The 14,399-nt window shown below is 41.4% G+C and overlaps 1 protein-coding gene across 5 annotated transcripts in view; it reads right to left on the reverse strand.

The window, feature by feature from the left end:
* Nucleotides 1–14,399, reverse strand: part of HACL2 (2-hydroxyacyl-CoA lyase 2) — a 526,035-nt gene that overhangs the window by 324,608 nt on the left and 187,028 nt on the right. For all 5 annotated transcript variants that reach the window (XM_078671142.1, XM_078671139.1, XM_078671138.1 and 2 more), the window contains one exon: nucleotides 8,085–8,223. In XM_078671142.1, the coding sequence (XP_078527268.1) occupies nucleotides 8,085–8,223 (139 nt within the window). The remainder of the gene's footprint in view (nucleotides 1–8,084; nucleotides 8,224–14,399) is intronic.

The following is a 14,399-nucleotide window of genomic DNA, read 5'->3' on the forward strand; positions in this document are numbered from 1 at the left end:
CGAAATTCCCTGGGAGTACCCACGACTCCTATATTTTTCAGAACAGTGGCATCTATGCACGGCTGTCTGCAGGCGAATTTGGCGAAGGATACCTCCTAGGTAAGACACAGTGTGCGACCCCTTCAACACCTATTGCAGTAAGAATTACAAGTATGCATGTGAGTAATGTATTCCCATTTCCCTTTTAGGAGACAGTGCATATGCCCTTCGTTCATTTATCCTCACTCCCTACCTCAACCCCTCCACACCCAGCCAAAGGAGGTATAACCGGGCCCACAAAAGCACACGGAATGTGGTAGAACGGACCTTTGGCATCTGGAAAAGCAGATTTAGATGCCTGCACAAGAGTGGAGGTGCAAGGCAGTATACCCCCATCACCTGCTGCAAGATAATTGCTGCCTGTGCCATGTTGCACAACTAGGCTGTGAGGAAGGGTACTGAGGTGGATCTGTCTGACTATAAGGATCATGACGACGACACTGCTGTGCCTGAAACACAACCTGCTGGAGTGGCAACACCAAGTGATGGCAGATTCAGACGTGAGGAAATAACACGCAACCTTTTCTGAGTAAGTGATGAGACTGAGACCTATGTTGAAAGCACGAAAATGTGTTTTATTATGTAAATTTTGAGTTATGTTAAAGAACAAAAGTGCAACAGTAAGCAGTTCACTGCAATGCTCACAGTGAGCAAACACACACAGATAGGTTTTGAATCCTCACACCGTAGTTGTATATTGTCACTAGGCAGGTTTTAAAGGCACAAATGTGCAACACAAACTTCCTTAATTCTAAATTGTATGTCCAATTGCAGTGGCCCATTCTATTAAGTGTTCATTTGCGGCCACGCTTTGCACTCCCAGATGTATGTGGCTCACTCTGTTCACTGGGCGTTTGCCCTGTAGCCTCACCCTGTCGCCTGCTGCTCCTCCTTGTCTCTACAACAAGGGGGCTTGCCATGCTGCTCCTACTGGTGCTACCTTCAGTGTCGGGCACGTCAATAGCAGCAGTTTGTGCACTTTGAGCATTGAGTAGAGCCTCCAGCGACCGGTAATTCCGGCTATGCCCCTTGTCAGCTGATTGCTATTTTGAGTCAGGACTTCCTGACTATTCATGCTACGCCTGCATAGCAGGGATGTGGCTGTTGCAAGGCGGTGGATAGATTTCTCAGTTCTCTGCGCGCTGCTTTTCCCTGCGCCTTGATGTTATTTCAGAGTCCAGTTTTGTGCACAGTTGCTGCATGGATTGGGTCATGTCATGTATGCCTGTTGCCATGCTCTTGTTAACTTTCACCAGTTCCCTGATGCCCTTACCAATTTCCTGCATGTTGATGTTGAGGTTGCGCATTTGTCTTTGACAGGACATGATGCCCTTGCCCTGCATCCTCTGGATCCTGACCATGGTTCCCTCCAGGCCTTGGAAGACACTGGACCCCTCCCCACGTGCACCTGCACTCCTTCCTTGTACTGTGCGGCGTCTAGTGGTACTTGGTACAGGCTCTGTGCTGGCCTGCAGTGTGGCAGAGATGTCAGCTTCAGGCAAGTTGTGTGAGTCTTCACCCTCCATTTCACCAGCAGCGGTCTCCATTTCCATCAGTGGGGAAATGACATAACTCCTGCTAGGGTGTGCAGCAGGTGTTTCTATTTCAAGGGATGCTGGCATTTCGGGTGAGAACACCAATGGAGGGGACTGTGAAGGTCTTGGGGAGGCCTGCATTTCTTGACTGATGTTAGGTTCTTGGGAAGGTGGCTGCCCACTTGGAACACCTGTGTCCTGTGATGCACTGGGACCTGGCTCATGACTTTCATCCCTCTCGGGTGCTGTGCCTTCTGCCTCCTGAGACTGCCTTCTGGATGTGTGACCTGTGGACATATGAGCACATATCAGCTAGGTGCAAATGTCTCACAGACACTACAATAAAGCATATGAAATTGCACTTATTACATGCTGCCTGCCCTTCTGTCTGCAATCATTTGCCTAACTTGGTGGTTACAGTGCTGTCTGACATGCTCTTTCATTAACTGACTACATGTACCATGATGCATTGCTACTGTTTTGCGCACACACACTGTGACTGGGGTGACTTAGCTTCAAGGGGTGAGGGATGGATGAGGGTGTGAGGGGGATTGCTGTGCATGCATCTTACCTTTTCTAGTTGCAGCTTTCGCCGAGCTGTCCACTTCTCCCAGTCCATGGACGCTTTCTGGCTCGAAGGTTGTGGATACCATCTCATCCAGGTCAGTCAGGGGGGGTGCTGTGTTCTTTCCTCCACCTGTTAGTGAGGCCTGTTTGTGGTGGTCAGCAATTTTCTTTTTGGTGAGGCTCCTTAGGTCATAAAACCTATTTTTTAAATCTTCAATGACTCTGGTGGTCACTCCCACTGCATTTACTTTCTCAAGGATTTCAAGCCAAAGCTTCCTTTTTGCTGATTCAGGCACAGAAAGGGACAGCCTTCCAAAAAGTCTGGGGTGCGCCTTTACCACCTCCTCCACAAGCACCTGGAGCTCCATGGTGCTGAATTTGAGCTTTCTTTTTCTTTCTGTCTGCTCTGTGTCCTTGCTGCTTGTCATGTTTAACTTTTAAACGTGCACAAACTCTGTCTGCTGCTGCTCCCAGTCTCTCTGCTCCAACTGCCTTTCCAGAACCTTCTAATTAGTTTCAGCTGCCTGTGTAGCCACTTCCTGGTAGGAAGGGGGAGGGTGGTTGCACCTGATTGGCTGTTGTGTTAAGTTTCACTTTTGCTTGCTGTCCGATTCGGTATTTACCAAATCGGTATTTACCGAATCGGTATTTACCGATTCGGTATTTCCAATGCATTCCTATGGGCCATTTGGCCTATAGGGATGCATGGGAAATACCGATTCGGTAAATACCGATTCGGTAAATAACGAAAGTCAGATACCGAATTTTACCGATTCGGTAAAAAATGCCGATTTTTCCCCTACATCTCATTTACCGATTTTTAAATACCGAATCGGTAAAATTCGGTATTTAAGAATCGGTAAATGACATTTACCTACATCTGGCCCTATAGTCCCAATATGCAAACCAAGAAACTTTTTTTCCCCCCACAGTGCAAAATAACAGCGGACACAATAAAGCACATTCAGCAGAAGAAACTTTTATTACATGCTCAGAAGTAAAACACTAATCACCAGCGCACTCAAAGAAGATTTTATGCACTGGACATGAGCAGCCCCTGAGCATTTCAAGATCATTTTACTCTGTCCTGTGCATCTTTTAGTAAGCCGCGTCTCTCTCCTGTTTATGGTCATTCACTCATGGCATGAATCCGTGGCAACGAAAGCATTAGCAAAGGAGTCTCATTAGATTTGAGACATGTATCTGAAGCCACATTTGCCTCAACATGTATTTTCTTTGTTTTAGTCTTAACTGATTAAATTTCTGAAAAATAATTTAAACTTAATGTATTTAGATTATGAATTATTTTATGCACAATCAAATTAATAGTGTTGTAGTATTTTCTTCTTTTGTTCCACATTTAAAATAAACATACAATTTATATTAATGTTTAACATAAAAATATTTTTTACTAATTAATTATAAAGCGGAATAAACTTTTTACATTTTTTCTGTAATTTACCATAGGCATATCACCTCGACTGTGAAGTCCCACTACGGTAAAATACAGGGAAAAGCAAAACAGTTTAATCAACTAAAACTAAATAAATAGTCAAAATATTTTATGTTGTATATTAAAGTAAGTTAACTTTATATATTTAAGTACTAAACAAAATATTAAAAATGTTGCAGCACTATTGACTCAATTTTAATTCTAAATAAAATTGTTAGATATTGTAAAGAAATTGAAGTTTAAATTCGTAAAAACATTTAATTATGCATGAATTATTAAAAGTGATGCGTAGAATTAAAAGTAATTTGATTATATATGAATATAAATTAAGTTTACATTCATTTTAGATTTCAAAAGGTTATTACAATAATTTATAAATAAATAGTATATATTTTTTTTATCTTTTGTTATCGTTTTTCAATATAACAGGAGAGAGTCAACAGTCTGATCTAATAAGTTGAGGTGTATATTTGGTAGGTTTGAAAGTACAAAGCATTTAATGCCCTATTACAGTGTTGAAGAACGAAGTAATACATTAACACACACATTAACATATAGGAGCAGTGTCACAGAGGTCCACGTCAGTTAACACTACTCCAACTCTATCAGCCCCCTCCATCTACCTGTGATCTATAACTCCCAGTCTCCAAGAGCCTTTCTCTTTCCCCAGTATAGATCCACTTCAAGTACATATATATTGTGGTCAGGGCCAACAGTGTATTTTATTCTGGTTGATACTACTCTGGGCAATAGCTTGCTTAATCTCCACCACGGCCCCCCGCGGCGGGATGCCTGGCTTTCACCTTGGGGATGCCCAGTACGGGTTATTTCACAGGAAAAAGCCAGGACGGGTTCACAAAGCAAGCGCCTTGAGACCTTGCGGTGATAAGGCGCTATATAAGAACCTTTGACATGACATGACATGACATGACATACAGTGTCTAGCTGCGCTTATCCGGTCAATCTCTTGAAGCAGGTAGCCATCCTGGGTCCGTTTTATTTTTAGATTGTTTAAACATTAAACTATATATATATTTATAACTATTTTAAACAATTTAATTCATTATAATTTCCTACAGGGTTTATTTTAAATGTCTACCTCTATTATTTTCTATGGGAGGGTGCTGCAGTACTAGTGGTTGGCAATGTGTGGTGATTGACGGACTCTAGCATTGAGCTTGAGTAATTTGCTACTGTTTTGGGTCCCTTTATGGCTGTAGTATCTTTGGAAGTGCAGTCTGTGAACAGCAATGGTTTACTCTTTTGTGGGTGGGTGCATGTCCCTCTTTAACTGCCCTCAACTCTCCTTAACCCCCTTCCTTACTAATCACTAAACCGCTGCCAGTAAGTATGGCCCTTTTCTAAGCCACTCTGTGGTCCTTCCCTCATTTACTACTTAATAGTAGGCTTGCAGGTCAGAGCCTCTCCTCGTAGAAAAGCTAGGTGAGGTGGAGATTTACACTTGTCCGTTTGTGAATAGTATTTTGTAGTACTTTAGCTATTCTACTGTAGCACTGCTAAATATACTTCTAAAGGCAGTTTCTGAATGGAACCCATACATTTTATTCACCAATTAATGCCAGAAGGCTGTTGCTTGAGAAGGTGATGGTCAGAGAACAAATACTAATTACCAGTGCATGCTCAAACAGACTAGACATGACCATCCAAAGCATTTCCAAATAATTTATATTTCAATTAATCAACTTTTAGTTTTTTTTGCAATAAACTATCAAAGTCGTGCAAACATTAATAAAACATTGCATATAAACAAAACAGCACACAAGTACAAAATAACGACAATAAGACAGCCAATATGACTTATTTACAGGCTAAAACAGTGCAAATCTCACTATCAAAATTAATCACAACTTGATCTAAGCCTAATAGTGGCTCTTAAAAACCAATGGGTACATGCATCAACGTTTCCGTTTGCGATTCCTAAATTGCAAAAATTAAGGAATCGCAATTTAGAAATCGCAAACGGCAATGCATGAAAAAATCTTAACTTTTTTTGCGATTCCTTATTTTTCCTTAATTGCGATTCACAATTTGCGAATCACAATGAAGGAAAAGCTTCCCATTGATTCCTATGGGCCAAAAGGCCCATAGGAATAAATGGGAAGGCATTCACATTTTGCGATTTTCAATTTGGGAATTCGCAAAATGTGAATGCAATTTCAAGGGTGCAGGGGGGGTCCAAAGAACCCCTCCCTGCACCCCTAAAATTTAACTTTAAATGCAATTTACACACACACATGCCCCAAGGACATGTGTGTGTGTAAATTAAAACTTTCAAATATGTAACTTGTGCATGTTTGAAAGTTTTCGGTAAATTAGCATGAAGTTCAACTTCATGCTAATTTACCCCTTCCAATTTGCAAATTCGCAATTTAAAAATTATCATGCATTGCATTTAAGAAATCTCAAATTGCGATTTCTTAAATGCAAACGCAATTTTAGAAATCGCAACATGGTTGCGATTCCTAAAATTGCGAAAAGCATGATGCATCCGAAATTTGAAAATTGCATTCGCAAACGGCCGAAAATTGCGATTCGCACCGTTTGCGAATGCAATTCTCAATGATGCATGTGGGCCCAAGCGTGTACAATACAGTGTCATTAGAGAGAAGTTGTAAAAAGATAAAAGCGGGTCTCACCCTCCTAAAACAAGACTTTTTAAGAATCAGGATAATAAAATGATTTTGGGGAACCTCATAAAAGCTACAAAACATTGAAAAGTGCAGAGGAGACTGGCCGTCGCAGCCACAGGGCATGAGACACTGCCCTCGATGAACACCACATGGGTGGGCTATGAGATAATGAAAAAGATCGAGCCGAAATCTGGTCAATAAGAAGCGATCATGAATGCTTTTGATCCCTAGGATGTATGGTTCAGTAGTTGGTACTGTTTTGAATGCAATGTACCTACACACACTGGGCTTGCCTAGCTCTGTTTCTCCTCTATCACCACAGCCCAGCCTGAAAAAACACTCTTTAGCCCGGGTATGATCCCTCCTTTATGTGCCTTCTGGGTAATCAAATAGATCTGCCCTTCCCAGACTACAGATGCCAAATCTTACATACTGTAGCCATTGGATACGATTAGCGTAGTCAAGGAAAAGACAGTCCTTTAGAATGTCTTTGCTGAGGGCATGGTCTTTCTTAGGCCAGATCTTTAACCATAATGCTAAAGGGCGGAAAGCCACCATGTCTGAGAGAAAGGCCATCCACAGCTCTTTGTCCACAACAGAAGACGGGATACTTTGTGGTAATGAAGGAACCTGTCTCAGGAAGGTGTTTTCTACAAATTACATAGCCTCCAACCCAACCTGACACCAGATCTCGCTCCCACAAGTGGCCTTTGCAATACATATTGCCCTGTAGATTTTCAAAAGGGCCCCTATCAGTTTTCTCCCACTTTGGAAGCAAAGTTAAAAACAGCTGCGGTCGCACCGACCAAGTCCCCTTTCTTGCGAGCAATCAGAGGGCCCCAACTCAATACCTCATCAAACAATACACAGAGGTAAGAAAAAACATTGATCTTGGGGATAACCGAGGTTCCCATTTTAAAGATAAATTGTTTGCCTGTACGAGTTCCCACCTTCATCACAAACAATTTACTCTGATTGACCAGCAGGCCCAGGTCCTCCATGAAATGAACAAAGGAGTTCTATGGGAGTTTTAACCACCTAGCTGTCCTCACCATAAGCACATCAGCATCTGCATATAGGAGGACAGGCAGGTTGCGCTTCCCCACCTGTGAGCAATCAGCTTTTGCATCCGAAAGGACCCTCTCCAGGGAATTAATATATAGGTTAAAAGGGAAGGGTGCTAGGATACACCCCTGGCGCACACTTCTCCTGATATCAAACTTACGGGTTAAAAAGAATAAAGCATCTGGTGCCAGAACCCAGTTGTTGTTTGTTGAACGTATGGGAGCCAAACAACTTAAATCACCGCCAACAGGATTGGGTAATGTTAGGCATGATGGTGGCAAAACTAACATTGCCTTATTGTGGGGCTCAGAAACGCTACCTACCCTCCGTAAGTGGTGCAAGGATATGGATGAAAAGATGGTGGCAGAAAAGTCGGTGTTTATACATCGGGGGTGCCCCAAGAAGTGGGAGAAAATTTGGGGGGCTTGGAATAAGTTTTGTGGTAATATTTGTGAGCCTCCGAACCTTGTAGACGACGAAAGTGCCTCAGAATGACACAGATTGGACATGTAAAGATTGATAATACTGTTTTGTCACTGCGTATAGTCCTTATATGTAAATTAATTTATGAAAAGGGTTGCTTTGCTCTCATGATCCACACAATGCATATTATTTTGATTGTATGTACCATCGCCCTATTTGTTCTGTTTAATAAAATAAAAAAAAATACGAAAAAAAGAATAAAGCAAAGAAAATTACCACCAACATATTACTTTATGAATAAAATACATAAACAATATTTGCATTTCTTTATTATACTGGGCAGATAATTACCTGGGGTACCAGACTGAGCGGCAGCCAGGGCTCTGCGCAACACAGGGGCGATATCTCGCACGGTCCTGACAGAGGCATTGAACTTACATAAAGGCTTAAAGAGGGAGAGCTGGTCAATGTCTTGGAGTGCACCACGCCCCTGCAAAGAAAAGGCAAAAAGAAAGATTGACAGATGGAATCTGTATTATGCAGTGCATTATTTTGTAGGGTCTTTTTCAATAGACTGTAAGAAGAACCCCTTGTGGGGTAACAAAAAGTGGAGAAACATCGTTTAGAACGTACATATGTGTGTCAGGCACACTTCTCGGCTTGCATGTACCGCTGTGTTTCCTTGCATTAAACAAGAACTCAGATTCCTTGCAGTACGTACACTTTCTTGTGACTGCTTGCCAATGTCAGACTTTGAGTCATCTTTCACACTTCACTTGCACTTAATTTGCTTATAATTTGGCCTAGCTCACATATAAAGGAGTGACACAGAGATGTCCCATTTCTTCAGTGTTCGAGGCACATCATCCAAAAAAAGGGTGGCAGGCCCTCTATTTCTATGCATTTACAGGCACCAAAAATAGCTTCAGCTACTAAGTTAGTGGATGTGCAGCTGTATTTCAGCTACTCCATCCTGTCCTCTGCAGTGCTTTGGTCGGACTCACCGGGTGTCAGCCAGCAAATCCCTGTCTTTTTTTGTGGACATCAGCAACCTCTTTCTGCTAGCAGTCTAGTTGGTGAAAAGTATGGAATTTAGATTTTTCCTCTGTCTCAATGTGCAAACCTTTATGCGTTACTCTTTTAGAATATTCAGAACATTGCAATAGATCAGAAGGCATGCAAGAGACAAGACTGGAGCCACTGGCTGTTACAAACTCTTTAAACACCCAAATAGATTTCCTCCTCTGTGCGGGCCTAACCACAGAGGACCGATCCCCAGTGTGTTGAGCTGGCTGATAGGCCTGCTTGTTAATGCTGCTAATCAGATAACGGACAACAATAGACACTAGGGAGCCTTTGGCGTCAAAGACATCTGTAGTCTATCTTCCCTCTTCCAAAACGGCTAGAGGTTTTAAATACGACCAATTGGACATTTACTGATAGGTGGTGAAGGCTCCAATGATGGAGCAGGGTTTTGAGAAAATAAAACCTGCTCAGATTAACTCCCCAGTAACAATTACTAACAGTGTGCTGCGAGATTAATGCGCACAAATAACACGGGAAAATGATTTGCGCGTGTGTGCACTAATGTAGGAACTAATGCATGAAAAACTAGGCTGCATTTTGCGTTCTGCTTCAAAAACAAAATAATAGTGCTGCTTTTTGAACGTTAATGTTTTTTGCTAGACATATAACCTTGGATAGTGCAAGTAGTGGGTGGTAAAACCGTGAGGATTTTTATTCATGAAATTAATTATGTCTGTATTTTCATTCATCATAGTGATGCTTGTTTTTTTGTTTTGTTTTTAAATATCTTTATTATTCAACAAGTCAGCAAGCATCATAAACATTTTTTCAATAATAGGTAGGATTACATATATCTTATAAAAATAATATGAGAAAAAAGAAAAAAAGGGAACACGGAAATTATATAAAGCAGGAATAAGGCAAAACAAGAGACAATAGATACGTAAGTAATTATCCTAAATTACTGATCAAAAACATACCGATATGAGTCCCCATATAAATTCGAGTTTATTCTGGGCTTGTAAGCCCCTAGCATTCGCCAACGTGTGTTCCATTGAGTATATCTCCTTCAGTAGCATTCACCAGTCGCTGATACTAGGAGGGTATAAGCTGATCCAAACTCTGGCGATGACCACTCTTGCTACTACTTGCAGGATCAATAATAGTTGATTTTGTTGATGACTAAACATACCAGGTCCCAGCATAATATCTCTCGCTGTTGGGGAGAAGTCAATCCCTAATTTCTGAGAGCAAATTTGACCTATCTGTTGCCAAAAGTCTTTCAGTTTAGGACACTCCACAAACATATGTATCAAATTTGCAGCATAAAGATCGCATTTGAGACATTTCGTGGGTGTGCTAACTGTCCCAGTATTGACCCATTTAGCTATTCTCTCTGGTGTATAATACAGGGTACATATAGTACGAAGATGTTGCATTTGTAGATTAGTGGCATGTACAGATTTCTTTACTACATGTAAACTTTGCTCTCTATCGTTTTCCGAGACCTCCTCCCCAAGTATCGTGCTCCATTTATGAGCTAATTTATTGGCATCCCCCTTTCTAGTGCTGGCAAGAATCTTGTACATACGACTAATCTTGAATTTGGCGCTATCTTGAAATAATAGGTCCCATATATCTGATTCAGCTACATTGGTCAGTTGTTGATGCGTCACCAAAAAGCTCTAAATATTTAAAAAACATATGACCTGGTAGGTAAAACAAAATTAGCAGTTTCTCAAATGAGACAAACCCGCCATGATCAAATAGATCCCCGAGTGAAAAATCCCAAAATCCCCCCATTGTCGTAGTGCAGCATCATAAAAAATCTCCGGGAACATTGGATTCCCCCACAGCTGGAGTTTGGCGTGATAGTAAGATTGGTCGAGACTGTTGAGAATAGCTTTTCATATGAAAATAGTATCCCGTAAGGTCTTGAGTTTTACTCGTTTTAAGTAATTAGGATCAGTGGTTTTGTAAATATACATCCTACTATTTTCTGGCAATAGTAGTTGATGAAAAAAGGTGGTACAGGAAGGATTTAATAAGCTTTGAAAACGAGCAGTAAAGGCAGACCAAAAGTACATTTTAAAGTCTGGGAAGTCTATACCCCCCTCTTCAAAAAGACACTTTAGTAGATCCATTGCTCTACGTGCCATCCCATAGCCCCATAGGAAGCTACTGAAAAGACCATATCATCTTTTTAAAAAGCTATTGGGACCCGTAGAGGAATGGATCTAAAGAGATACAAACATTTTGGGAGTATTTTCATTTTAATTATATTAGCGCAGCCAATGATACCAATCGGGAGTTTGTGCCATTTTATTAACTGGATAGCTGTTTCTTTAATCAATAGTTCATAGTTTAATGAAATTATTTGACTGATCTGTGATGTTATTCTGACCCCCAGATAAACAGCCACAGTACATACCCCTCTAAGACAATCCCCGGTATTGAAGTTTACCAACACCTGCGTTTTATGTGTGTTGAGCTTATAGCCGGCTACGCCTCCAAATCTATCTGCTTCTCTTTCTATTCCTACCATTGCGCTAACTGGTTCGGGTGAGAATATAGCTAAATCATCTGCATAGGCTGTTACCTTTAATGTGTTTATGCCTTGCCTTAATGGGATGATTTGAGGATTAGATTGTAATGAAAAAATAAATGGTTCAATATAAAGGGCAAATAAAAGGGGACAGAGTGGGCATCCTTGTCGAGTGCCCCGGAATATTGAAAAAATTTCCGATTGTGCTCCTAGATACATTAGTTTAGCTCAAGGGTTACAATATAAAGCCTGAATCCACTGTTTAAATCTTTCCCCTATACCCACCTTCTCCAGTACTACCCATAAAAACGTCCGATCCACCCTTTCAAACGCCTTTTGTGTGTCTAAAAGCAGCATACCCAGTTGATAAACATTGTGCCTGTTTAATTGGAGGGTGTGAATGCACCTTTGAGACTGCAGATTGAACAACTTGCCTGCATGCAGGGTGGTGTTGTGTAAGGTATGTACTGCATTTGTGCGAATATAGGGTAAGTCTTAAGTCTGCGTGAGAGAAATGTGAGTAATGTCCCTTGGTGCAGGGATTCATAGTGTACTGTAAGTGCATCTGAGGACAGGGTAAGCATAGTGCCCAAATGTACGATAATAGTGTGTAGGGTGAGTGGTGTGCATTTGTAAGTGCGGAACATTAAAGCCAGACTTTCGGACTGAGCCCCCTCTGCTGGGCCTCCTCATATTTTTGCCTTCTTTTGGTCAACCACTTTTTCTTTGCTTTTAGGACTCCTGCTAACCAGTGGTAAATTGATTGTGCTCTGTCTCTTAAGCAAGGTAAAATTGGTCAACAACTAATGCTCACATTTATTTTACTTCTAAGTCCCTAGAAAATGGTACTAAATGTATCCAGGGCCTGTAAATTAATTGGCACTAGATGTACCCAGGGCTGCTGCAGTCATTGAGCCTCCCACTAAAATAGCACCTTAAAACGTCTCAGGCGTGCCACTGCAGCCTGTAGTGCGTGTTTTAAACTGCATTTTCGCCCTGGCAAAATAAGCCTTTTGTCATGCCTAAACCTTCCTTTTTAATACTTATAAGTGACCCCTATGGCAAGCTCAAAAGCTCATAGGGCAGGATGCTTACGTTTTACATGTCCTGACAGTGAAAAACTCCTAAAGTTGCTATCAGTGTAGCAAGACTATCTCTCCCATAGACTAGCACTGGGTTACCTTAATTACACATATTAAGTGATAACGCGAGTGTGGGAACAGATATAGAAATGCTTCTTGCACTCATCTGAATTGTGAGTTATATACTCTTTATGGTAAAGTTGGATTTTAAATTAGTTTTGTGAAAATGTCATTTTTAGAAAGTTACACTGAAGCATACAAAAAAGTGATGGATGGAAGACTTGAATTAATCATAGCCACTGGTTACTACTCCGCGGCGCATCCCAGTCAGCGTCGCATCCCAGTCCATCATTATTTTGCACACTATGCTATCTCGGTTTAGACCCAGCTATGTAAAAATCAGTCTTGACCTGAACCCAATGGGAACAGTCCCAGCCCGAACTGCTAGGCCAGGTCCTCCCTGAACCAGAACACAAGCAACCCAGGACCGGTTTCACCCTTATTAGGAGGCATGACCAAGGTATAACTTGTTTCCAGGGGCATATGTGACACTGCCAGTGGCTTCGATTAATTAAAGTGTCCCATCCATCGCCTTGTTTTTTTTTATATAGGTCACGAGGGAGTATTCTTAGAGTGTCTATCACAAAGCTAGGCCATCAGTGCCAATGCTCCCTCATCTCTTCAGATAACTTCGACAGATGTGGCAAAGTTGAAGATCTCTTCAACTTATTGCTCTTCTTGTGCCTGTGGGACTTACCGGACTTCTCTGATGACCCTGACGACGAGCGCTTGGAGTGGCTCAGCGATCAATCCTGGGACCTTCCTCTCGACTGAAATTGTGAGTGTGACGAGGAACTTGAGGGACTGCTCCCTCAAGGCCTTGGGGTGCATGTTGTGACAGTCGAGGAAGGTCTTGATGTTGTGATCTCGCTCCCAACACCAGAGACACACCAAACGTGGGTCCATCACTGGCATCTGCCAGCTTTCCTAGCGGACATCCTCGACGCACCCGGAGACAAATGTTTGACTAAAAGTTTTAAAAAATGTAAGTCAAGACTAAGAGTACCTCTTCCTCGGATTTGCTCTTACTGGTGCGCAAAGAAAAGAACTGCCATCCGCACGCTGGGGTGAAGCCTATTTAGGACCGCGCACATCACTTCAGGCATGTAAGATGTCACACGGAGCAGAACGATGCTACCTACTGGTGCACAGGATTGCTGCTCACAAAAAATGTCTTGGGGATGATTCTAACATAAGGAATCTACGGCTAGAAGTCTATCAGATATGTACGGTGCATGGAGTAGAACATTCATCATAAAGGCATCAAGGTAGATCCCTGGACTAAAAATCAAAATGGAAGCATCCCCAAAACCATTGGGGAATGTCCCATGGGCACTGGATCCTTATGAAAAGGTTTCAATTTTTAAGCACAATGATATTGAAGAAATATGTAGAGTCTATTTATTAGTCTCAATTTTCACAATGCATTTCGGCTGAGTAGCTTTCATATGTTTCATTTCATAGACGCATTCAATTTTTGTAGACATCGCAGTACGTTCCATTAATGGGATATTATTATGTTTATCTTTGATTTATATTTACCGTTTAATTGCTGTTAGTTTTTGTCAGTAATATCATGTGACCTCTGAGCTCACACCGTATTTTTGTTCACAGAATGTCCCCAGATGAAGGCTACTCACTGAAATGCATTGGGATTTCTAAAATATGGTTTAAATCATAAGGATTATTATGAATGTCATGAAGTCAAAAATTCAGAAAACCGAGTAAAAGATAACTCGTTTGATTCTACAAATAAAAGTGAAAATTGAGACTAATAAATAGACTCTACATATTTCTTCAATATCATCGTGCTTAAAAATTGAAACCTTTTCATAAGGACTTCAGATCCAGTGCCCATGGGACATTCCCCAATGGTTTTGGGGATGCTTCCATTTTGATTCATATCATTACACTCACATCGGAGAGTGATACCCCGGAGCACGGCACAACGTT

This window comes from Lissotriton helveticus, chromosome 12 (genome assembly GCF_964261635.1).
Source record: "Lissotriton helveticus chromosome 12, aLisHel1.1, whole genome shotgun sequence".
Lineage (NCBI taxonomy): Eukaryota > Metazoa > Chordata > Amphibia > Caudata > Salamandridae > Lissotriton > Lissotriton helveticus.